Genomic DNA, 25,121 nt, shown 5'->3' on the forward strand with positions numbered 1-25,121 from the left:
TCAGAGTCCACGATTGTGCACTAATAGAGAACGTTTTGTTTTATTTTGTGTAGTAAAGACTAATAATTCGAACAGAGGGTAAGATTTTGCTTTCTGTCATTCAGGCTTACCTAGACACAGAAATGTTTTCTCCAGAGCTACTTGCAAGAAAACAAATTTAAGAGCCATATTTTCAAAGTACCTATTCTGAGCCTTAACTCCTCAGCCCTAGCCTGTAAAGGTTTTTTTAAATCTCTAATTAAGTTTGAAAATGCTAAAAAGTTTTTGTCTTAAAAAACAATAAAAAGTAAAGTATCTTAAAGTGCAAGATATCTGTTAATCTTATACAGAGTTGGTAAAATTTCATCATGGTAAGTACATGATAAATACATGATGTGTCTAAAATCTCTCTCTAAAATTTGCTCCTTTACAGATTATAGGGAATATGTAAAACACAAGAATTGGGAGTATTTTGTGTTATATTTACTTTTTAATTCCAAGATTCTTTTCTTTTTCATGCTAGTTATTTATAACGTTGAGCAAACATGGTTATAACTGTCTATTGCAGAGGAGGTTTTTTTGTTTGTTTTATATACAGACTTAGTCCTGAAAATTGTCTCTTTTTGGGAAAAAAAGAGTTACATGAAGCACATCCTTGGTTTGGATTTTTAGTTCAGTGTCGACAAGTTTCCAGTAATTTAACAGGTATGGGTGTACTGTATTAAATACAAGAACTTTCTTTGGATTAACTGGTCTGTTGAATGATATTTAACTTATGGACTCTTCAAATAAATCATCTGGCTGTAGTCAAATATCTGACTGTAATCTAAGTTCATGCTTTTCTTAAGAAGCAAAAGACCAAAGATGTTAGCCTCTTGCCAGCAAAGAAAAGCCAGACTTGGAGCAGAGAGCTTGTGCTGCTATGTCCCCTTCCCCTACCTCAGCCTTGTACTCTGTTCGCTTTGGATTTCTCTCATCCTGCCAGTTTATCACAGGCTGAATTTCTGCTTTGTGGTAGATTGACACCCCTTTTCCGTGAAAAGTGGTCTGTCTTCCAGGTGCCTGCTCTGAATCTTTTACTGAGGAGCTCCAACTACAGTGAAAAATCCACAGTATGTTTGGGATTGTTGTGTCCTCTGTAGTGGAACTACTGATGTAGAGCCTGTCTCTTGTTATGATTAGACCAAAAAGCCGTTACCCTGAGGACTTCATTGTTGTTATCCCAGAGATATGGGGAAGGGGGCAGGCTGAGTGACTACACAGGCAAGAAGTATCAATTGTTGATCTTTCATATAATGCCTAGTGTCTCTCCAAATGAGGAATTTTTTCATAATGTGGGCTTTTGGTTTTGGATGCTGATTATAAAGTAATATATGTTCACTGTAAAAAAAAAAAAAAAAAAAATCAGAAGCCAGAGACAACTATCCATAGGTAGATAGCCTTAAGTACCTAAGAAGATAACCACCTATAGGTGACCATCAATAATATTTTAATGTATATTGTTCCAGTTATATTCTGTGCACTTTCTTTTTACCTAGTCTGTGTTGTATTTCATTTATCCAACAAATATTTACTGAGCTCCTTTGTGACAGACTGTTGTAAGTGCTAGGGATACAACAAGAAATATCTATGTGTTTTATTTTGTTTTTTGGCAGTTGGCCTATGGGGATCTGAACCCTTTACCTTGGTGTTATCAGCATCATGCTCTCCCAAGTGGCCACTGGCCAGCTCCAAAATCTATGTTTTTGTATACTTCTTTTTTTGTGTAGTATTATAATATAAGAATTTTTCTGCATCCTTAGAGACAATGACAGTTTTGAATATCTACATAATATTTCATTGTATGTATATGCTCTTATTTAATTTACTGTTCTCTCATTTATACCGATGAGGCTATTTTCAGGTTTTGTCTATTACTAATAATAGTCTTGTCTTGAATATAAAATTTTTGTCCTTGCTTCGGATTATTTCCTTAGTACAGAGAGGTTTTTGGGTATAAAATTACTAGATCAAAGGTTATACCCCTTTTGAAGCTTCTTGCTGTTAGGCCAGATTGCTTTCCAAGGGGGTTGTACCATTTTATCCGTAAGTTCCATCTCTATTCACCTTGACCAGCTCTAATGCTTGATAATGATTATTTTTTTAAATCATTGATTTTTTAGGTGCTATTTGGCATCTGATTTTTTAATTTACATTTCTTTATTTTTATTTTTTTGGTGGTTGGCAGGTATGGGGATCCAAACCAACTGAGCTAACTGGCCAGCTCTTGCATTTATTGTTAGTGAATTATATATTTTTATGTGTCAGACATTTATATTTCTTCCTTTGCAAAGTGGTTATTTCTTTTGTTCATTTATCTGTTAGAGTCAGTATTTTTGGCATTGATTTGTATGAGTTCTTTGTCAAGGACATTAATCCTTAGGTTGTCATTTGTTGTAATTTTTCCCCTAGTCCATTGTTATTTGGCAATTTTCTTTGTTTGAATAGAAGTTTTTATTTTTATGTAGACAAATTTTTCATTTTTTTCTCCTTCACAATGTTTTCCCATTGCTTTTAAACTTACAAAGTCCTTCTTACTGTGGATAGATTAAAAATTACTTTTCTTTCTCAGAATTATGTAATTCTTAATTTAGTATTTATCCCTCTTATGGAGAAAAATATACTCTTATTTTCCAGATCCCAAACTGATCTTCCAGGCTAGTCTTGCAAATGCACAGATTTTGATTCCCACCAATCAGGCCGGTGTAAGCAGTATGTTATTGGAAGGACATACTCTCCTGGCCCTTGCTACTACAATGTATGCTCCTGGGGGTGTCAGCCAGGTATGGACAGCACTTTTACCTATTACAGCAAAATAGGACTAATATTTAAGTTTAGCAGAAATATCTATGTATTGTCTAGCTCTCAGTTGATATTAAAATGTAAACATTTGCAAATATTTTATTAGATTAAAAAGCATAAAGCAAGGGTAAATTTAAAGATTTTATATCACATCTTAAGTTGAACGGGAACTAAGGTGTTGTACAGAGATTTTTTATTCCCTTTAGTTTGTTTTCTAATACTCCAGGTCTGTTTTCAGGATAGAATCAGGGTCTAATTGCTTCTAGAAATAAACATACTTTAGATCTGTGGTTTGTGAATTATTCTTTGCTATTTGCCTTCTTAGAGAGGTAAAAAGGAAACCATAATCTTTAGCTACCCATATAAACACTTTTGAGGGATCTAGTGGAAATTTGCCCATTTTTACTTTTTGAAAGTATCATGTGCCTGTTTAGAGGGAACTTAAGAATGCTGTTAAACATTCAGTCTTCAAAAGTTCTTACAGGCAGCTGGCCAGTTAGTTCAGGTGGTTAAAGCATGGTGCTCATAACACCAAGGTCCGGGGTTTGATCCTTGTACTGGCCAGCTGCCAAAAAAAGAAAAGGTTTCTTACTGATGACAGCTTCATTAATACCACCTCTTTTAGACTGTTGCAGTATACAAGGGTACTTCAGAAAGTTCATGGGAAGATTTATATTATCTTTTACTTCTATTTTTCCACAGACTTTTTGGACTACCCTCATATCTTATATAGTTGTGTTAGTACTTTCTATCTCTTATAAGTGAATACCTGAAACTGGGTAATTTATAAAGGAACAAAATTTATTTCTTACAGTTCAAAGGCTGGGAAATCCATAGTCCAGAGGGCACATCTGGTGAGGGTCTTCTTATTGGGAACTCTGTACAGGGTCCCATGGTGACCAGGGTATCACATGGTGAGAATGGGCTGAGCAAGAGAGCTAACCTGCTCACTCACTCTCCTTTAAAACCATCAGAACCTTAGGGCCAGCCTGTGGCTCACTTGGAAGAGTGTGGTGTTGATAACACCAAGGCCACGGGTTCGGATCCCTATATAGGGATGGCTGGTTGGCTCACTCTTGCTGACAACACCAGGTCAGGGGTTAAGATCCCCTTACCAGTCATCTTTTAAGAAAAAAAAAACAAAACATCAGAACCTTGCCCATTACTCCATGAATGGATTAATCCATTCACAAGGGCACTGTCCTCACAATCTAATCACCTCTTAAAGGCCCCACCTTTTGGATACCATAATTGGATTTCTCACCCTCTTCATACTGTTACAATGGAGATTAACTTTCCAATACATGAACTTTTGGGGGACACATTCGAACCATAGCAATGGTTAAGTTTATTTATTCCTTCATTTTTAGTTACCTATCAGAAATTAGAGTCATAGAATAACTAGAGTTGAAGGGAAGGACCTAGGAATCATCTAGTCTAGTAGTTTTTAAATCTTGTTTACTATGTAATATTCAGATATTTTAAATATTGTAGTAGTAGAGCCTTTTTTCAAACTTTTTCACATACAGTTTGAAAACCACTAATTTAGCTTAACTTCCTAATTCTGCAGAAGAGGAAACTGAGTGAGGCCTGATATTAAATATCTAGCCCAAGGTCACACATTCTTAGAACCAGAACTAAAACTATTAACTTATGACTACTTGTCCAATGCTATTTTCACTGCCATATATTCTCTCAAGCTAATCTTGTTTCATAAGGTTCTTATGAAAAAAGGACTTAAGTTTTGAGAAGGGAAAAACATTATATCCTGTTCTGTTTTCCCTCAGGTGGTTCAGAATGAAGAAAATGAGAACTGTTTGAAGAAAGTGGATCCCCAGCTACTGAGGATGGCATTAACTCCTTACCCCAAGCTAAAAACTGCTCTCTTCCCGCAGTGCACTGCTCCTAGTGTCCTGCCACCTGATATTACACTCTACCACCTTATTCAGGTACAGTATTTAGGTGTATCAGTCATAGTTCAGCCAAGAAAACAGAAACCACTCTAGGTCTTTTAAGTGGAGGGCATTTAACACAGGGAATTACTGACACAGTGTGACAGCAGTATAGAGAAACCAAACATGTGATGGTAAGACAACCCCCAAATCAGCAAAACAAGAAGCCATCAACACCCTTAAGGCTGCAAGAACCATGCAAGAAATTGTTGTTATCTGAATCCAGAAGTTGGAAGCTAAACTCACAACCAGGCTACCTAATGGGAATTGAGAATATAGAGGGTGGACCTAGAAGCTTGGAGGAGATGCCCCAGAAAACAAAGGAGAGAGAAAATATCTCGGCTTCTCCCCCTTCCCACCTTTAATCTCCCGCAGTGTCTCTTGTGGCTGTATTTATCTGATAACCAAAAGGCAAGGGAGCTTGAGAAATGCAGTTCCCTGCAGTGCAGTGCAGAGCAGATCAGGGGAAGGGTAGAAATGGATCAGAGAGCAAATGGATGACAGACATATCTGTCTGCTGCTTTCATCAAAAGCTGCTTCATGCTACTACTGATAACTTTTAACTATCTCTTCTCAGTGAATCAGGGCTGTTTGTTTAAATCAGTGCTTCTTAACCTTTTTCAGGACAGAGACCTCTACAAGAATGTTAGAGAACTATGAACCCACTACCCAGAGAAATTACACATATGCATATAGTTTTGCTTATATTTTTAAGGGATTCACAGACTCCCTAAAGCCTATTCAGGGATCCTCAGTTAGCAACACCTTCTTTTCCTCATTTCAAAAGGCTTTTCCTTTTTTTCTCTGGGTATACATATTTTCATAGTGTCTTCAATTCAAGATAAGCTCTATAATTCTATAAAGAATTAATACAGAATTATGTAGAATTATTTTATAATTCTATAAAGGTACAAAATCTCCCTCACTCTAATGTGAAGAATTCTTAAGGTATACACTGGTCCTACTCAAAAAGTGTGGTCCAGAGATGGGGGCCAGTCCATTGAGAACTGCTTGTTGCTGGAATGCAGTGAGATTAAGATCTTGCACCAAAATGTAAATCTAGTACATTGTTTAGTTCACCAGGCTTTTTTTTCTTTATTTTTTCTTTATTCTTTTTCACTCTTAACAATGCCCAATGATCAGCAGGCTTTTTTTTTAGTAGCAAGAGTTTCTTGAAGAAGAAAGCAGTATGCTGGATTTATATTCTGGCACAAACATCTTATCTCATTGCAGACCAGTAATTTGCGTAGTACTGGTATAAACTATCTGTGGATTATATAAAAACATAGTTTCGCTACCTAAAGTGGTTTGAATCAGCTTGAAACATAAGTTATTTCAGGTTGTTGTTTGTTCTGTTTTCAAGTTGACTGATGTAATTTTTTAGTATTCTTATTTTAGAAAAATTATTCACAAATAGACAATAAATTTTCCCTTAATTTAAAATTAAAGCTACTCTTTTCCTTAGCCATCCAAATTCTGACTTTCTGTCAGGAATTCTGTTTTTTCCTATATTCTTCCACCATCTGTTATTTTTGTTTGTTTGTTTGGTGGTTGGCCAGTAGAACCCTTGACTTTGGTGTTACAAGACTGTGCTTTAACTCACTGAGCTAAGTGTCCAGCCCCCACCACCTGCTTATAGATTTTCCTAAACCTTTGGCCTAGACAAATTCCAAACAACCACTGCTCCTTGCTGCCAAACCTTTTCTTACTGATTTAACCTTAGTCCACTATTTTTAATTTGTTGTTGATGTTGTTGCTCATCACATTCCTTCAACCACTGATCTACTTGTCTTACTCTTTCTTTTCCTTCCTTGCCCTTAGCTCATGTTGTCATGTTTACAGAGTAACATTTTCTAGCCTTTTAGTCGTCTCGCCTTTTGATTCCAAAAGCATCTCTAAAGCCCATTTTACATTATAATTGATGGCACAGCTACCATCAAAGAAGGCTTTGCAGACATAGTTTACGTAAGGAGAGTCTTTTAAATAGCCAGTTCTGTTTTGATTAAAATAGAAACATGTCTCTCTCTCTCTCTTTTTTTTTTTTTAGCTGTGTTCAAAGAATTTCTGTCCAGAGAGATAAGGTTTTAAGATGCCTTGGAAAAGTGAAGCAGACCACTTCTGAAGTCCTTTCACATAATTTTGTTTGCTTGTTTTAGAATTAATGAATTTTTTTTTTTTTTTAACTCTGTTTGACTTTTCCCCCTTTTCAGTCATTATCGCCCTTTGATCCTAGCAGATTGTTTGGCTGGCAGTCTGCCAACACACTAGCTATAGGAGGTAAGTCATTATGGATACTTCTTGCTTTAGAAGTATTTTAGCAGTGTTGACCAAAGCCAATCCAGTTTTTTCACTGCTTTCTATTTTAAAAATAAAAGCACATCCAATGGAAAATACTTTCCAGGAGGCTGAAATGAAAACATATTTTGAGTTAAAAGTCAAGGTAGTAGGTAACTAGTGCTGTACTTGCTGAAAAATGTAATGTGTACCTATCTGCTTATATTTCTCCCTTTCCAAAAATCCATCTTTTTTTGCAATAGAATATCATAAAGGTTAAGAGCACAGGTGTTGGCATTAAACAAATCCTGCCTCTACCATGTAATAGTTGCATGACCTTGGGCAGATGATTTAACCTCTCTTCAATTGCCTTTAAAATAAGGTTAATAACAGTACCCACCTCACACGTTACTGTGGGAATGAAAGGAGAAAAGGCATTTAAAAAGCTCTCACATAGTAAGTACCGGATGCACATGCATTGCCTTCCTGTATAGACCATAAGAATTTCTCTGATTTTTTTTGTCATTCTTAAACTCTGCTTTTTCTATTTCTTTTACCTTTGCATTTAAGTTTAGCGTTTAATATGTTACATGTGATGCCTCTGCCTATACTACTCTAAATGAGGCTTCAGATTAGTACTTTGCACCTAGTATGTTCTCCATAAATATTTGTTGACAGACATAAAAATGAATTTTCTCCCAGGGTTCTATCACTGTACCAGCCAGCCACCAAAAAAAAAAAAAAAAAAAAAAGGAAAGAAAGAAAGAAAATTCTGTTTTTGGTTGGTACAAGGATCTGAACCCTTGACCTTGGTGGTATAACACCTCACTCTAACCAGCCAAGCTATTGGGCCAGCTGAATTTTCTAATATATACATTTTGTAAGTTCAAATTTTGATATATTGAATTTACCTAGTGCTTGGAGTTTAGTGCAGGGTTAGGCCTACAGTAGATGTTTAATAAATATTTGCTGAGTGCTAGAAAAAAGTAACACTTATTGCATTATCAAATGAGAATGTGCTTTCTAATCTTAGTGAAATTACTGGAGAGTAGACAGAATCCTTTTGTAGTGTCCTCTTGTAGTGGCTCCACCTCCATCACTTAGCTGGCATCTAGAGCCCCTCTTGAAGACTGAGCACTCTCCTAGGTACAGTAGGGGAACAGACAAGTTGAAGGCATGTTTTCTGCCTGGTTTTTAGAAGTTTAAAACGTAATGGAGGAAATAAAGAGCAAAGTAAATGAAACAATTTTAATGAAAACATAATACATATTTGTAAAATTGGAGAGTTGAATTTAAATAGAATGTTTACTTCTTTTTTCATATGGTTTTACCACTGAACAGGAACATAAGATGACTGTGGTGACTTGGTTTCTGGGGCAGGGCAGAGTGAAATTTCCCCTCAGGTGGAATTTTTTCCACAAAGTCTCTACACTAGGCCCCAACCTGTTAAAAAAAATCAGGGTCTTATTTGAATTAAAAACTAAAGTTTGCTCACTCAGCAACTGTCAGTGCATGTACTTTACACATACTCAGCAAATTTTAATGAATGAATGATAGCTTTATATGTAATAATAACTTACCAAAGTCACTCTGATCTCATAAAGAATACAGATAGGACGTGTGACAGATTTTCAATCTGAAAGGGGTGTACTTTTAGGTAATAGCTTTGTAAGATAACAGACACCTTTAAGGTGTTCAAGTTTTTTTTTTTTGTTTGTTTGTTTGTTTTTTTAGAAGCAAAGTTACAATATGAAAAGTCCTTGGAAATCTATAGGAAGATAAAACTTTGTATCAGAAATAAACTTTGAATTTTGAAAACAAGAGCTGATACACTGTTTTCCAGAACTGATTCCTGGAACCAGTTCAAAATGTTATTTTATCTTTTTTATTTTATTTTAAAAGATGACCGGTAAGGAGATCTTAACCCTTGGCTTGGCGTTGTCAGCACTACGCTCAGCCAGTGAGTGAACTGGTCATCCCTATATAGGGATCCGAGCCCGTGGCCTTGTTGTTATCAGCACCACACTCTTTCAAGTGAGCCACGGGCCGGCCCTATTTTTCTTTTTTGTAGGTAGTGAGGGGTTAAGGAAAAAAAAAAATCAGGGCCGGCCCATGGCTCACTTGGGAGAGTGTGGTGCTGATAACACCAAGGCCACCAAGGTTTTGATCCCTATATAGGGATGGCCGGTTAGCTCACTTGGGAGAGCATGGTGCTGACAACACCACGTTAAGGGTTAAGGTCCCCTTATCGGTCATCTTTAAAAAAAAAACAAAATAAAACAAATGCATAGAAACAGAGGAGAATGGTGATTACCAGGGATTGGAGTGGGAGATAGGAAAATGTAGGTGAAAGAGTACAAAGTTGCAGTTATGTAGGATGAGTAAGTCTAGAGAGCTAATGTACAACACGAAGACCATAGTTTATAATATTGTACACTGGTAATTTGCCAAAAGAATAGATATTAGGTACTGTTACTACACACACACATAAAAGGTAACTGTACAAGATGTTGTGTGTGTGAATTTGCTTGAGTATAGTAATCACTTCACTGTGTGTATGTATATCAAGATAAGTACATCAAAACATCATGTTAGGGCTGGCCAGTTAGCTCAGTTGCTTAGAGAGTGGTGCTGATAACACCAAGGTCCAGGGTTCAATCCCTGTGTTGGCCAGCTGCCCCCCAGAAAAAAATCACGTTGTACACCTTAACTATATACAGTGAAAATAAATAAGTTGCTCAAGGTCACACAATTAGTTGTGCCAAAGACCAGGAGTCAATCACACTCTTTTATGACCCCAAAGCATTACTCTCTCTCAGATATTGGACCTGCCCAACTAGAGCTTCATCCCACCATGGAAGCTGTCACAAACTCATCAGTTGGGACAGCTTCCAAAGTTATTTTTAATCAGTTTTACACACTCAACCAGAAAGGCTCCAGATCTCTCACAGTTGCTCCCAAATGAGCATGCACATTGCTCTGTAAGGAATTACTACTGGGTTGCTTTCTTCTATCCCCAGTAAGCGCTCCTCAGTTGGTTTAGGGATGCCCCAGACACTGGGAATTCTCCCCACAGTTGTACATTAGCATCTGTAACAACAGATGTGATAGTGTGCAGCCAGGAAAACTCAAACTGAAAAGAAATCTCTCTATACACCAGTAGTCACCGAGCCTGTTCCGCTGGCAGCCAGACACTCGCAGGCCTCTGCCAAAGCTGTAGTTAAATGACCACAGCTCTCATGGGAGGAAGATTACTTCAACAAAAAATCACGGAGTATCCCAGCTGGTACGGCCCTCAGAAGTCATCTAGCCCAATGTGCTTATTTTACTTACAAGGACACAGAAGCCCAGAGAGGAGAGGAGACTTGTCCAAAGCACTCGGCAGGTTAGAGACAATGACAGCTCCACAGTGCTAATTGTGAATCCTAAGAGAGTTTCTAAGAAGAAAAAAAAAAACGAAAGCAACTAAAATGAACAATAAGTTCAATGAGGGGAAAAGCATCATTTATTTCAAGAGTTTTTGTGCAGCTTCTCAGGTGCACATCTTTGTATAAAATGAGGGCTACTTCTATGTATTGAAGTAAAATAACAGTTACATTTTAGTGGGTTCAAAATGACACACAGTGGTATAAAATGACTATAGCAATCAGTTTTCTTTTCCTATTGGAGAGTTGTTTTCCGCATGCAAATCTGAAATTTATCACAGTGGAGGTGCAGAGGATTAGTGTTGCTTCACTTTCCCCTCCAGATGCATCGAGTCATCTCCCACATTTCTCTAGCCCTGACCTGGTTAATAAATATGCTATTGTGGAACATCTGAATTTTGCTTATTATTTACATCATGGACGGCCATCCTTTGCATTTGGTACTTTTCTGGTCCAGGAGTTAACCAAGAGCAAGACTCCTAAGCAGCTGTGAGTATTTAATATATAATTTGTGCCTTAAGAAAAGGCATATCAGTATTTTATGCATACAAATAAAAACACACTGGAAACATATACCACACTTAACAGTGATTATAGTTGGATGGGGAGTTTTTTCGTTTGTGCTTTTCTTTGTGTCCCCAGTTTTAGCATTTAGTGTGTGTGCTTTTTGTTAATAGGAAAAAAGATAAAAAAATATATTTTAAAAGATAATACATCTATTTTAAAGTTATATGGGAGCTTGTCAGGTATTAGCAATGACTCTAAAGAAGGAATTCTACAATGCAATGTGAATTCTTTATTTAAGATGTTTTATTCACTTTTATAAAGCACAGAACTGGGAGGAGTATTTGATACAATCAATAGCTAAAAATAGATTTACTTTATTTATTGGTTGGTTTTATAATTAACAAAGTAATGCATATTTATGGTAAAATATTCAAGAAGTTCAGAAATGAAAGATAAAAGTCCCTCAGTCTCCCATTCCCATTCCACATAGTAAACATGATTAATTTCTTGTGCATCTTCCCAGAAATCTTTCTACACATATAAAAGGTATATGAGTCCTTTAAAATGTACTTTATGATGTGAAATTTTAAGTGGCATTAATTTTCTTGGTAGTTTGTATACATACTAATAATTGTTAAGATCACAAGTTGGTAATCTTTTGGAAGTTCTCCTCCATGTCTTCTGGCTGAAGTTGGAAGCAAGAAAAATTTGAACTATGAATAGGTGTTTTAAGAGAAGGTAAATCCAAGGGAATGGCAGAACTATGGAGCCAGAAGACAACTAAAAAGCTATCAGAAACCTAAGTGGATATACACAAGGGGTACAAAAGGGAAGGGGGAGGAAGCCAGAAATCACATGTCTTGTACTCCATGTATCGCTGATAATTGCATTTGCTTTTCCTGGTGAGAAATAATTTTCATGTGCTGATGTGATTTTTCTTTTTTTTTTTAGGATCCAGCAAGTAGGCAATGAAACCTATATTTTAGGGCTTTCCTCCTTCCACATACCTTCAATAGGAGCCTCCTGTGTTTGTTTCTTAGAATTGCTTGGCCTTGACAGCCTCAAGCTCAGAGTTGATATGAAAGTAGCCAATATAATTTTGAGCTACAAGTGTAGAAATGAAGATGCTCAATACAGCTTTATCAGAGAATCACTAGGTACAGCACCTTTTCTTTATGTGGCTTGTTTTGTTTAGAGGCAAAGGGGTGAATAGGTCTAAGGCACTGAATTGTGAGGAGTTGGGAAGGAAACAGTTATCTTCCTGTTTCATCCTTTTCCTGCAGAGAGTGTGTTCTTTGTCTCACTTTCTCAGGCACTTTAACTAGGTTCTGAGATAGTCCTGGGCCACACTATTCAAACAGAAGTGCCCGGGTTCTGCCTTTTGTTCTTGACCATATTTTGTTTTTTTATTTCTTATAGCTGAAAAACTATCTAAACTAGCCAGTGGTGAAAAGGCAACTATAAAAGAATTGCTTGTTCTCTTAGAAGAAGGTACATGGAACAGCATTCAGCAACAGAAAATAAAGAGGTTTGTAAACTACAATCCCAACCTCTTTTCTAGCAAGCTTATTGTGCCAGCTTGTGTTTGCCTTGTCTGTCTGCCAGCACCTCTGGTGTTTTTACCAAAATCCCCCTAGACCCTATCTTCTTATTCATCTAGCATATAGCAGATACTCAGTAAATGAATGATGATTTGAATTGCATCTTGCCATCAGTGAGAGGACGGTAAAGATAGTGATTCCCTCATTAGAGATGGACTTACCAGGTGATGAGAAGAGCTTTATCTTTTCCATTGCTCTGCTGCCCAGAGAAGTCTTTTAAGTGTTACATGTTGAAGTAATTTCAGAAGATGTGGGATGGGTCTGACAAAATTTGACTTTAAGTAATGTCCTTAATTTTTTCTTCCTATTATATGTCAGCTGATAATGGAAGCCAAGGTGACCATCTATCCACAAATGTACCTCTTCTTACACAATCAAGCCATCTTTTCTCTGTGTTATCCCACTGGGACTAGCCCAGTCATCCTAGCCTCTGGTAACACAGCATTCTTCTGTACTTCCTATCACCAACTCTGTTCTGAACAGTATCCTGCTTGCAGTGGGAACATGTACCCTTCCACAGTGAAGAGGCCCAGGCACCTGTTAGGACTTTGAGTACTCTAAAGTAAATCATGCAAAAGAATTAAGTGCTCAGTATATTTCTTGAGTGACCATTTTCTCACTTCTTCTAAGGACAGTACATAGCTAGTATATGAATAGATACTTGGTTGATGATTTGGGGGAGGAGTGAATTGTGCCAGTATGCTAAGAAAGCTATTCTTCCTTATGGGTAAGAGTCTATATTTTTCAAAATAGTTTAATAAATACTTGGCATTTGTTGTAAGGCTTTCTAGAGAATATACTGTGGTTAAATTTATTTAAAATTTTCTAATTTTCCAGTTTCAAATTAAAGCTACATTTTAATAAGTTTTTTCCTCCATTGCTCCTCCCCTAATTCTAATTATAGGTTATCCAGTGAAGCTAGCAGCCAATGGGCATTAGTGGTCCAGTTCTGCAGGCTCCACGATATGAAACTGAGTACGTCTTACCTTAGAGAATGTGCCAAAGCAAATGATTGGCTACAGTTTATTATTCACAGCCAACTTCATAACTACCACCTAGAGGAGGTAAGCCACTGATCGTTGGTAGTTATTCCAGAGGAAATTGGAACACTTCTCAGAACATAGTGTTCTTTCTGTTATGTAGATATAGGCTTTTGTTTGATATGATACTATTATTTTTACTAAGATTTCAGTGGGTTGGCATCAGACAAAAGACTAACCATCAGTACTGAAGAAAGAGCTGAAAAGTTTCTGTGACTCCAGATTGAATATGGAAATTCACTCAAAACTAAGAAACAATTCTGTAAAATTATATGATCACCTGACACAGTTCAGGGTGAGAAAGAATAATTTTACCTATGCTTTTCCCTAACATTTTCAGCTCCAGCTGCAACTGAAAGTTGGCTGTCTAATTTTAATCATCTAGCATGTTTTCTAGGTGAAATCCCTTCTCCAGTGCTTCAGCCCAGTCCTTCAAGACCACTTAAGGCTGGCTTTTGAGAACTTGCCCTCAGTGTCCAACTCCAGAGTGGACAGTGATCAAGTCTGCAACAAGTCACCCCAGGAACTCCAGAAAAACAAAGAAGAGATGACTGGTTTCTTTGAAATTCTGCTTCAGTGCTCAGAGGAGCCACATTCCTGGCGCTGGCTCCTGGCTGAGGCAGTGAAACAACAGGCCCCTATCCTCAGTGTCCTGGCCTCATGTCTCCAGGTGAGGATCATGAGAAACCTAAATTAGGGACCCAGAGAGCAATAGGAAAAGTGATAAGGGACAGTGAAGGCTGATAATCAGAAGTGGGGTGATGGTGACAGTGAGCCTTCAGCATGTATTTCCAAGGTCACTGCAATCTTTTGTGCTTCTCCAGCTTAGATTCTGGGCCATTTCATACACTTGCTTGTGCCTTGACCTTCAGTGAATTCAAGTGGTCAGAGCCTTGGTTCCTAGCTGGCGGTCACAGAGAATGATGTTTGGTGGACTGACCACCACTGCTTCTTTAGCACCTTCCTTAGCAGGGAAGGGGATGATCCCTTAATCAGCAGATCAGTGGAGAGCAGTCCTGCTCTTTTACACTTAGTACTTCCCTAACTTCCACATTTGTCCTCCTCTGTCTTCTCCTTGGCTTTTTGACCCACCACAGTCTGCAGGACAGTTTATAATAGTCCCTTGGTTGTTCATTAGAGTTTGTTTCAGGTTTGGAGGCTTCTCAAGCCATTTTAACTAATTAAGTGAGGTGACTTGTTCTAAACAGGAAATACTCATCTGTAGCATTTGTACATTTGTCAGGTAATCCAGGCCCATTTGTTATTTTATTTTGAAATTTTTTTATCCAATGGCAGGATGACAGTGTTATTCCTTGTCTTTGTGTTTGGATCATCACTTCTGTGGAGGAAAGTGTTGCAGCTGAAGCAATAGGACACATTCAGGGCTTGATAGAGGGCCACACCTGGGACCTTGAGGACCTTTCAGTCATCTGGAGAACATTATTAACAAGGCAGAAGAGCAAAACTCTCATCAGAGGTTTCCAGCTATTCTTTAAGGTAGTAATAGTCACTTTATTTCCCCTCTTGGCTTTTTCTTATTCCTGTCCCTAAATTTCTTTTTAGCCAACAGCAGATGGTGGTAATGGTAATAGAACTACCATTTATTTAGTATTTATTTACATTATTTTAGTCATTTCTCACAGTAATCCTAGACAGAGATAATATTATGTGAGGGTATTATGAAATAGTATTTTCCTCATTTTATAGACTAACTTGGACTTCTGTAATCTGCCCAGGATCTCAAAGTACTTTTATAAGTACACCATTATAGTTCAGATTCATACTTTCTAATCCAAAATGCCTGTTCTCTGACTGAACAATTCCCAGTGAAAGCCATGAAATGTGTGGATTAACGCCACAGGCAACCATAGGGGTGGGTCAGTGGAACCCATTATTCAGGAGTATATGTTAGAGATGTCATAGTGCCACTTAGTGGAATGTGTTCTGCGCATGTAGGGTGGACAAAGTATAGAACAGACAGAAGATGGATTGTTGAGTAGGTGTACCTGGCCTGAGTATCTTTTTCCAAAAGGAAAGGAAATATAAATTTACCTTCCTTTCTTTTTAACATATATGATTTAATTCTATGAGACTGTTAATAGCAGTTAATGTTCTCTTATTTGGCGTTATTCATTGAGAAAATACTAAGTTCAGGATTTTGTCATTTCATTCAAATTGTTCCTCAAAGGATTCCCCATTACTCTTGATGATGGAGATGTATGAACTATGTATGTTTTTCAAGAATTATAAGGAAGCCGAAGCTAAACTTCTGGAGTTCCAGAAAAGCCTTGAAACTGTAAGTTGGAACTATAGCACTCTTTTTCACTGATCTGAAATTAGTTGGGATAGTCTGTTGTACACTAGTAGTCAAGACGGGACAGCACGAGAATAGTGGTTATGTGGCATAATTCAGACTAAATCATTGGTATCATTCCAGAGATGAGGAAGCCAGGGCAGGAGTTGGCAGTTGCCATGAACAGAGAGGTTTCATGTAATGTGCTAATATGTGGGATCTGTGGGATCCGTACCCTGATGTTACAGCCAGGCTCAGTGGGAAAGGGATTAATGGTATCTGCTAGAGAGGAGAGTAGTGGAATTTGGGCTGCATTTTACCAATCCAGAATAGCTCCAGCAGTGTTGAATAGGAAGGGTATTTAATACTGCATTATATACTGCGAAAGAAAATAATGGTTTTCTTATCAGTGCTCCTAGAAAATAATGGTTTTTTCATCCAAATGATATTGAGCTTTACCTATTAAGATGCTTGTCTAGATCCTGTTTATCATGTCGAGCTTATTAACCCTATGAATAAAAAGAGGAAGTTATAAGAGAGGGAATATGCCTTAATCCTGCTTGAGGTTTTCAGAACTTTTACCTTCTTTACTCCAAAAGAGCTCTGTGATAAATGAGACAAAAGTATATATCAGTTCTACCCAATAAATATGTCATAGTGGAACCTCAGTACAGGCTTTTTCTCTCGATCAAATTTCTCTTAACTGATGAAGATTTAAAAGTTACATATTTACCACAATTACTTGAAGTTGATACGACAAGCTAACAGAAAGGACATTGTTGGGGGGGAGGGGGGAGAGGGGAGGGAGGGAGGTTTTGGTGATGGGGAACAATAATCAGCCACAATGTATATCGACAAAATAAAATTTAAAAAAATAAAAAAATAAAAAAATAAAAGTTACATATTTGAAAATACTGAATCAGTTATTTGAATATGCCTGGGGTTCCAAAATCACAGAAAATAGGCTCGTTGATTTCCTCAGCCTATTACTTTCTATGGCTGGGGTCCTCCCAGGTATCTTCTAATTCTTGCCTGACTGCCCCTGCTCCAGCCTCCTGTGGAGGAGCAGTGCACCTGCTCCCATCCTTGCCTTAGCCCTTTATGTCCATATATTTTTTCTTTCAACCACTTCCATCATCTTCCCTCTTCTTAGACCAACAGAGTTAGGAAAACCATAATTAAATAAAGACTAAGAACTAATGCCCTAAACATAGCTCATTTTAATAAAGACCCTCAGGAGGATAAAGAATCAAGAATGGAAATATTATATAGCTTTTAGCTCTTCTAAAAAATAAAGTCAGGTCAGAATGGTTGTAGAAAACATTCAGTGACAGTGTCTATATAGGAATAGTAGCTAATAATGAGCTGGCTTCCAATGTTCTGTCTTTCTCATAGTAATCCCCTCAAATAGTTTATAATAAGGGAGAGGCTCCAAAAGCAAAATGATCTTCCTTTAAGATAGCAGGTAAGCCCTATTGAAATTTAAGAGAGAAAGATGAGAAATATATAGGGAGGACCACATCGGACATAAAAAAAGAGAGTAGAGAAGGAAATTCCAAGTAGAGGTAAGGAGATAACAGTAATGGGACATAGGATATAATAAGCCATTTCTTAATTTGAGATCTTGGCAGTCTTAGGCATTGCATTGAAGGGACTGTTGCACATTATAGCCAAAACGTCTCTGCATATTAGACTCACCTTCAGAGTAACTTTTTTTTTTTTTTTTTTGGTGGCTGGCCAGTACAAGGATTCAACCCTGATCCTTGGTGTTACCAGTACCATGCTCTACCCAACTGAGCTAACTGACTAGCCCTTAGAGTAACTTTTATAGTGTCATCAGAAGTACACAGGAAGTATCCAGCCAAGACTAGAACCTAACCCAGCGCTAGGTATAGACTTAATGAATTAAAAGTTTTTGGTGTCTATCAACATATTATGTATATATTTTGAAAGCAAGAAGTTTCTATTCCACCAAAGGCCCAGTATTTTTTGTGATTATGTGGTGTTAAGTTTCACTATGAAACTATAATGACTAAGAACCAAACACTGGTTTTCCAAAAATAGTACAAAGCAAGGGGCCAAGTAAAAATCGGTAATGAAGTCACAAAAGAAGCACCATGTGGGAAAGCACCACCCGTCTTAGTCTCTAAAATTGGCCTTTTCCTGCAGGATCTTAGATATCTTTGCCACACCTATTTGTAAAAATGCGGCCTGCTACTTGGAATCATTTCCTATTAATGTTTTTAGCATTTGATTGAAATGACAGAAACTCAGGCCTCTTAACCAAGACCCTTCTCTAATAAAAATGTAAACTACAAGCAAAGTAGTGAAACCAGCTCAGCAATGGTAAGCTAGTCTTTCTAAGTCTTCATAATATAAATTTAAAGCCTCTGGACTCCACCGCAGGCCTACATCCCCTTCTTTTTTAGAAGCTGCCAAGTGAAACATGTCTGGTTAATTTTACGGTAACCCCCAGTGCTGTTCATTTGACAGTCACTAACTGGGGGTATTTACATTAGTTAATTCCATAGTAAGCATTCAGTCTTTTAAGATTCTTGCACATCTTTGACTTTCACACACACAGCTCTCTGCATCAGGACTTCTCACAAAGAGACAAAGTGCGAAGCTGCCAAGAAGGCTTTTTTTTTGCCAGTCCTCCACATTTCTATCAGCTTGAACAAACAATTGAACAAACAATTCCTGCCATTTTGAAAGGACCCTAAATAAGCATCCCCATTTGTGACAGGAAATGAGTTTTGGGGATATCTTGGCTTTCTTAGTCATTCCCAAATTTGGAGATTTTGATTTGCTGTTCCTGTTAAACCACTTTCCATGAGCCTCTCTTTTTTTTTTCACAGTTTGACATGGCAGCCACAAGGATCCCCCCTGTCATCCCTGCCACATGGCTGAAGGATCAGGTGTGTTTCCTTTTGAAGGTTATGCTACAGCAGTGTAAGACCCAGTATGAGCTGGGGAAGATTTTACAGCTGTTAGTTGGAATAGAGCATTTCTTCTCTGATGGTAAGACAATTTTTACAGTTAAGTTGCTGTTAAGAAGTTAGCTTTCTTAATCTTAAAAATATTTTAGAAGGACAGTCAAGAAATTAAAATACATATGATATATAAAATTACATTTAGTCTATAACTGGGTGTGAAGAGGTTACAGGTAACTTCAAATTGTGGTTAAACATTCAAAACATATTACAAAAGCATATAACAGAAATAATACAACCAATCTTCTCATCTTAAGAATTTGTCAAATAGCCACATTTTCTCCCTGGCTAGCCTCTACATTACCCTGTCACTTTCACTTTTCTCTCTGGCAAATAACCTTAAATGTCTTCATTGCTCAAGGTCACAAACCCTGTTTTAGGAATGCATAAGTCATTTTGGAACTTTCAGAGACAAATTGTGCTTGGTTTTTGCAGATTCCTCCAGACAGTTGGCAGTCTCTAAGCTTGTTGCTGATTGCATCAAACCAGTATTACCTTACTCTTTTCTACTTGTTTGATAATTTCAAGTTTTTGTTTTATGTTATTCCTTTACACTAGATTCTGACAATTTCACTACTAGGGTTATTTTATCACATCTAAATTCACAGATGTAGGGTTATTTTATCACATTTAAATTCACAGACGTTCAACTGAAGAGCTCAGGTTTGCGCAGAACACTGACATAATGTTGGCTCAGTGTCAAATATTGTAGACTGTGGGTCTGATGGCTGGAAGGAAAGAAGGGTGTTTTCAAAATGCCGTACATACAAGATGGTACTTGTCAATTACTGTGCAGTCCAAATGATAGGTCCTTTTGACTTATGGGTATTTTCATTGATCTGTAGCAATTTTAATTTTTTTTGGAAATGAATTTTCTTTCGTTTGCCATAGTTAATCTATGTTAGAATAATTACAAAGATTGACTACATTGTTAAACATTGCTATAAGACTTCTGTTCACATAATTAAATTTTTTCTATTTTTATAGCATCTCATGAATATTCGTAACCAATAAAAAAAGGAAATAAAAAAATCATCTAAATTTAAAAAATAAAATAAAAGACATCAGAGCATGTGGTACAAAAAATAAAAAATAAATACTTTTCTATTTTTATAGAATGTTTTTGATGTGTATGTATGTGGGTATAACATGTATGTGCTTAGAAAACAGAAATATATTCTTTAAAAACCTGGGTTTTTTATGATACCAGCAAGGAAACCCAGCATGCCCATATTGGTGGTCATTGTGCATGGTGTCTCTCTGTCCCTGGAACTTCCTAAATCAGACCCCTATCCCACGTGGCACTGAAATAGCCTCCTATGGGATGTTTCTTAAGCTCTTCCTTATGATGGGACATACATAGGCTCTACATAGACTATTTGGGAGTAGGAACAAACCCAGCCACATAAATTGTTGGCGGAGAATTCTTAATGTCACTAAGGATAATAATTTCCCAGAGACATCAGGAAGAGCTCAGCTGGGTCTCCCTGGGTTAAGTAGACAGATATCAGGAGGAGTAAGTGATGCTCTGTCATGAATGGGATATGTCACATGAGTCTTGGCTATTGGCCAGCTGCGGTTTCAGCTGTCCTACAAGTTCTGTCTTGATCCTCATGGTGCCTGCATTGAATGAACAAATGACCAATCAAACAAATTTGATCGAAGTAGAAAAATCCAGAAAGAAATGGCACTAGCCCGAGTGAATGGCTAAAATCTTCCCAAGATTACTAAGTTGCTACTACATAGAAGGCCACCAACCTTTGCCCTGTATATAAAGCCAGATATGTAGATTGAGTTCACGTGCTAATCTCTTAATAGTTCTTAACTATAGGGTAAGCAAGTTCAACCAGATTTTACTACTAAGGATTTAACAGGGCCATTTTTGGCATCTTTGGTATATAGAGCTACCTTAGGATTTCTTCTCTAGTCAACCAGAGTAGGAAAATGGGTTTTTGTTTTAACATTACCATGTTAAATATATCCCCCCGCCCCGATATTTACTTACTCTTCAAATGCCATTGCAGCATTTTATTGATTAAATGTTTATATATCCTCTTTTTGGCACAGGTCCAGATATGAAGAAGCTGTGTGTCCTTAGCCAAATTTTGAAGGATACATCCATAGCCATTAATCATGTAATTATTACCAGCTACAGCATTGAGAATTTTCAGCATGAATGTATATCAATTTTGGAAAGACTGCAGACAGATGGACAGTTTACTTTGGCCAGGAGGGTAGCAGAATTAGCTGAGTTACCTGTGGACAACTTGGTTATTGAAGAGGTATCATCAGTCTTTTAAGTTATTTAAAATCTTAACTTTTTAAACCAGTATTAAACAGAGAATCAAATAAGATATATAACTTATAGATGAGGCTTTTTTACTTTTGACACACACATTACTTTCAGAAATGGATGAGTCTAGGATACCCATTATTAAAGAATGTATGCTTTAAATGTAAGATTATCCCACAGGATATGCTACAACTATTTTCCTTTGAATAAAATTAAATATAAGGGGCTGGCTGGTTAGCTGAGTTGGTTAGAGCGTGGTACTGATAACACCAAGGTCAGGATTCAGTCCTCGTACTGGCCAGCCATCAAAAACAAAGAAAAACTTTAAATATAAGGTGGCTTCCTCTTGAACCCCATTCAATTGGATAAATTGAGACTTGTTCTTCTTACCTTAAATTTCCACATAAAATATCTGGGCTCATCTGTAGCCGAGTTCCATGTTCTCTGATTAGATTTGGTTTTAACAAAACCAAATGGTATGGTATACTTAGGGAGCATTAACATTTATGATATTTCTTTGTCCAGGAATGGCTAAAATTTGCTTTGTTAAATTTCACAGATAACACAGGAAATGCAGACCCTAAAACACATTAAACAGTGGTCCCTGAAACAAGCAAGAGCTGACTTCTGGAAAAAATGCCATGAGAATTTTAAGAAAAATTCCATTTCAAGCAAAGCAGCTTCTTCCTTTTTCTCAGCCCAAGCCTCTGTGGGATGTGAGCACCCAACTGGACTGAGCAGCATTGAGGAGCGCCATCTTCTGCTCACCCTGGCAGGGCACTGGCTTTCCCAGGAGGATCTGGTGTCCTTGGATAAGCTGGAAGAGCTGGAGAAGGAGATATGGCTCTGCCGCATCACCCAGCACACCACTGGAGGAAACCAGAAGGAAACAGAGCCCATATTTTCTCGACAGGTCTCAGCTAGTGGCGAACTCTCCTTTGATAGCTTAGCCAGTGAGTTTTCCTTCTCGAAGTTGGCTGCTCTGAACACATCAAAATACTTAGAACTTAATGGACTTCCATCCCAAGAGACATGTGAGAATAGACTGGATTGGAAGGAGCAAGAGACACTGAACTTTTTGATTGGGCGCCTATTGGATGATGGCTGTGTGCATGAAGCAAGTAGAGTATGTCGATATTTTCATTTCTATAACCGAGATGTTGCGTTGGTGTTGCACTGCAGAGCACTGGCCTCAGGAGAAGCTAGTGTCGATGACCTGCATCCGGAGATCCGTGCTCTTCTACAAAGTGCTGAGATGCCAGCAGAAGAAGAGACTGGCATTCCTCTAAGGAAAGTCCAAAGCAGTAAGTGAAGGAGCTCCAACTGCCCTGAGCCCTAAATGGCACTGTTAGCACTCTCTCCAAGAAGGAGGGGTCCTTGTGACATACTAGTTACACTAAGTTAAGGGGACAGCACTCTTTTTCCAGGTAATCTGTAAACTAGGTAGTCAATGAAGTAGAAACACCTATGTCTTTTAACTAGCTGTTTATCCAAATTAGAGGGACTCTGACTTGTAGCTAGTTCACTGAAATTTATTCTATATAAATAATTATGTTTCCAATTTGACATTGATAGTATATAGAAATATGGTTGATTTTTATGTTAACCTTGTATCCTATGACCCTGTTAAGCTTGCTTATTCTAGGAGTTTTCTTGTAGGTTCCCTGGGATTTTCTGCATAGACAATCATGTCATCTGCAAATAGAGACAATTTTGTTTCTTCTTTTCCAATCCGTATACCTTATATTTCTTGTTCTTGCTTTATTACACTGGCTAGGCCTTTCAGTGCTATATGTTGGATAGGAATGGTGAGAGTGGATATACTTGCTTTGTTACTGATCTTAGGGGGAAAGTATTCAGTCTTTCATCAAGTCTGATATTAGCTGTAGGTTTTTTGAAGATATGCTTCATCATGTTGAGGAAGTTCCCTTCTATTCCTAGTTTGCTTAGAGTTTTTAATCATGAATCAGTGTTGAATTTTGTCATATGTTTTTTTCTGCATGTGTTGATCTAATCATATGGGTTTTTTTTTTTTTCATCTTCTTTAGACTATTATGGTAAATTACATTGATTGAGTTTTGAATGTTGAACCAGCTTTGCATTCCCAGGATAAACCCCACTTTGTCCTGGTGCATTATTCTTTTTGATATATTGCTGGAATTGATTTGCTATTTTGTTGAGGATTTTTGCATTTATGTTTATGAGGATTATTGCATTTATGTTTATGAGGATTATTGAGCTATAATTTTTTTTTTTGGTACTGTTTTATCTTTTTGTATCAGGGAAATGCTGGTTCCATGAGTTGGAAAGTATTCCTTCCTCTTTTATTTTCTGGAAAACACTATGTAGAATTGCTGTTATTTCTAATTTAAATGTTTAGTAGAATTGACTAGTAAAACCATCTGAACCTGGAGAAGTGTTTCTTGGAAGATTTTTAACTAAGAATTCCATTTCTTTCATAGGACTATTAGAGGTATCTTTTTCATCCTGGGTGAGCTTTGGTTGCTTGTAGTTTTCAAGGAAACCTTTTTCCTCTTTTGGGTTATTTGAACATTTTTTTAGTCTTCCATTTTTAATATATTGTGATTTTTGACTATATATCTTTGTATAGCTTAATTGGGTGCTTTAAAGATTACAATATACATTCTTAACTTCTCATAGTCTACTTCAAATCAATATTTCACTACCTCAACTGCAATATAGGAACCTTACCACCATATACATAGGTTGTTTTACTTTCCTCCCTATACATTTATGTGTTTCACCAAACTTAAGTAGTTTTTAGCCATAATTTTTTCAAATGTTTTTTCAGCACCATACTCTTTTCCTCTCCTTCTAGAACTTCAGTGACATGAATTTAGGACTTTTGTTACTATTTCACAAGTCCCTGAGGCTTTTTTCAGTTTTTTTTCAACCTTTTTTCTCTGTTTTTCAAATTGGATAATTTTTATGGTTCTGTCTTCAACTACTGACTCTTTCCTCTGTCATTTTCATTCTGCTATTGAATTTTCTTTATTTCTATGATTTTTAAATTTCCGTTATTTTTCAGTTCTAAAATTTCCATTTTTTTCTTCATATCTTCTGTTTCTTTGCTGAGACTTTCTGTTTTTCTTTTCATCTCAAGAGCAAACATGATTGCTTGTTGGAACATTTGTATAATAGCTGCTTTAAAGTCTTTGTAAAATAATTTTAGTATTTGTATTGTTTTAATGCTGGCTGGCATTTCTTGATTGTCTTTTCTCATGTGAGTTGAGATTTAGATTTTCCTGCTGTTTTGTATGCTGAGTAATTTTGGGTTGCATCGTGGACATTTTGAATAGTTTATTATTTAAATATACTATTTGAGACTCTGGGTTTTGTCTAAATCCTATGAAGAATGTTGGGAGGTTTTGGGGTTTGTTTTTTTTTAGCAGACATTTGACCTGGTTAGGTTCAGGTTAAAGTTCCAAACCACTTTCTCTCAACTGTAATACCAACATCAGTTCAGTTTCCTTTGTAGTGCTATTCAGATCTAGCCTGTGTGTACACATCACCTGCTGGTCAGTCAGTGACCTGAGTAGCAATCTGTTAATTTAGTTCTCGAAGGCTTTTTGTATGCTAGTTAGGATCAGATCCATTAGGAGTTCATAAAAATTTCATTGGGTTGCTTTCCTGAATCTTTCCCTGATAGTTTCTGGTTCTCTGAGTCTTCCCTTTTCAGTCCTCTGGCCCAAAGCTGAAGGTTTAGTTACCCCACGCTGTCACGCACTTCCCTGACTGTGCACATCCAGGGCCAAATGACAGGAGGATGATACAAAAAGCAAAAGGTTTCTCCACCCTTTTGAGACAAGTGTACCTCTACTCAGAAAAGAGTAGAGTTTTCCTCCCTTAGAGTTTTGGCTCTTGACAGCTGCACTACAGCTTCTGCCAAGGGGTTCCTTAGG

At 37.2% G+C, this 25,121-nt stretch overlaps 1 protein-coding gene across 5 annotated transcripts in view; it reads left to right on the plus strand.

Annotated features, from left to right (window-relative positions):
- The window catches only part of SPG11 (SPG11 vesicle trafficking associated, spatacsin), a 68,665-nt gene that overhangs the window by 32,752 nt on the left and 10,792 nt on the right, over nucleotides 1-25,121 (plus strand). For all 5 annotated transcript variants that reach the window (XM_063090223.1, XM_063090225.1, XM_063090224.1 and 2 more), the window contains 14 exons: nucleotides 578-684; nucleotides 2,656-2,801; nucleotides 4,608-4,769; nucleotides 6,983-7,049; nucleotides 10,795-10,960; nucleotides 11,930-12,135; nucleotides 12,398-12,506; nucleotides 13,484-13,643; nucleotides 14,017-14,289; nucleotides 14,916-15,116; nucleotides 15,808-15,915; nucleotides 18,771-18,933; nucleotides 20,973-21,187; nucleotides 21,758-22,502. In XM_063090223.1, the coding sequence (XP_062946293.1) occupies nucleotides 578-684; nucleotides 2,656-2,801; nucleotides 4,608-4,769; nucleotides 6,983-7,049; nucleotides 10,795-10,960; nucleotides 11,930-12,135; nucleotides 12,398-12,506; nucleotides 13,484-13,643; nucleotides 14,017-14,289; nucleotides 14,916-15,116; nucleotides 15,808-15,915; nucleotides 18,771-18,933; nucleotides 20,973-21,187; nucleotides 21,758-22,502 (2,828 nt within the window). The remainder of the gene's footprint in view (nucleotides 1-577; nucleotides 685-2,655; nucleotides 2,802-4,607; nucleotides 4,770-6,982; nucleotides 7,050-10,794; nucleotides 10,961-11,929; nucleotides 12,136-12,397; nucleotides 12,507-13,483; nucleotides 13,644-14,016; nucleotides 14,290-14,915; nucleotides 15,117-15,807; nucleotides 15,916-18,770; nucleotides 18,934-20,972; nucleotides 21,188-21,757; nucleotides 22,503-25,121) is intronic.

Source organism: Cynocephalus volans, chromosome 3 (genome assembly GCF_027409185.1).
Source record: "Cynocephalus volans isolate mCynVol1 chromosome 3, mCynVol1.pri, whole genome shotgun sequence".
Taxonomy (NCBI): domain Eukaryota; kingdom Metazoa; phylum Chordata; class Mammalia; order Dermoptera; family Cynocephalidae; genus Cynocephalus; species Cynocephalus volans.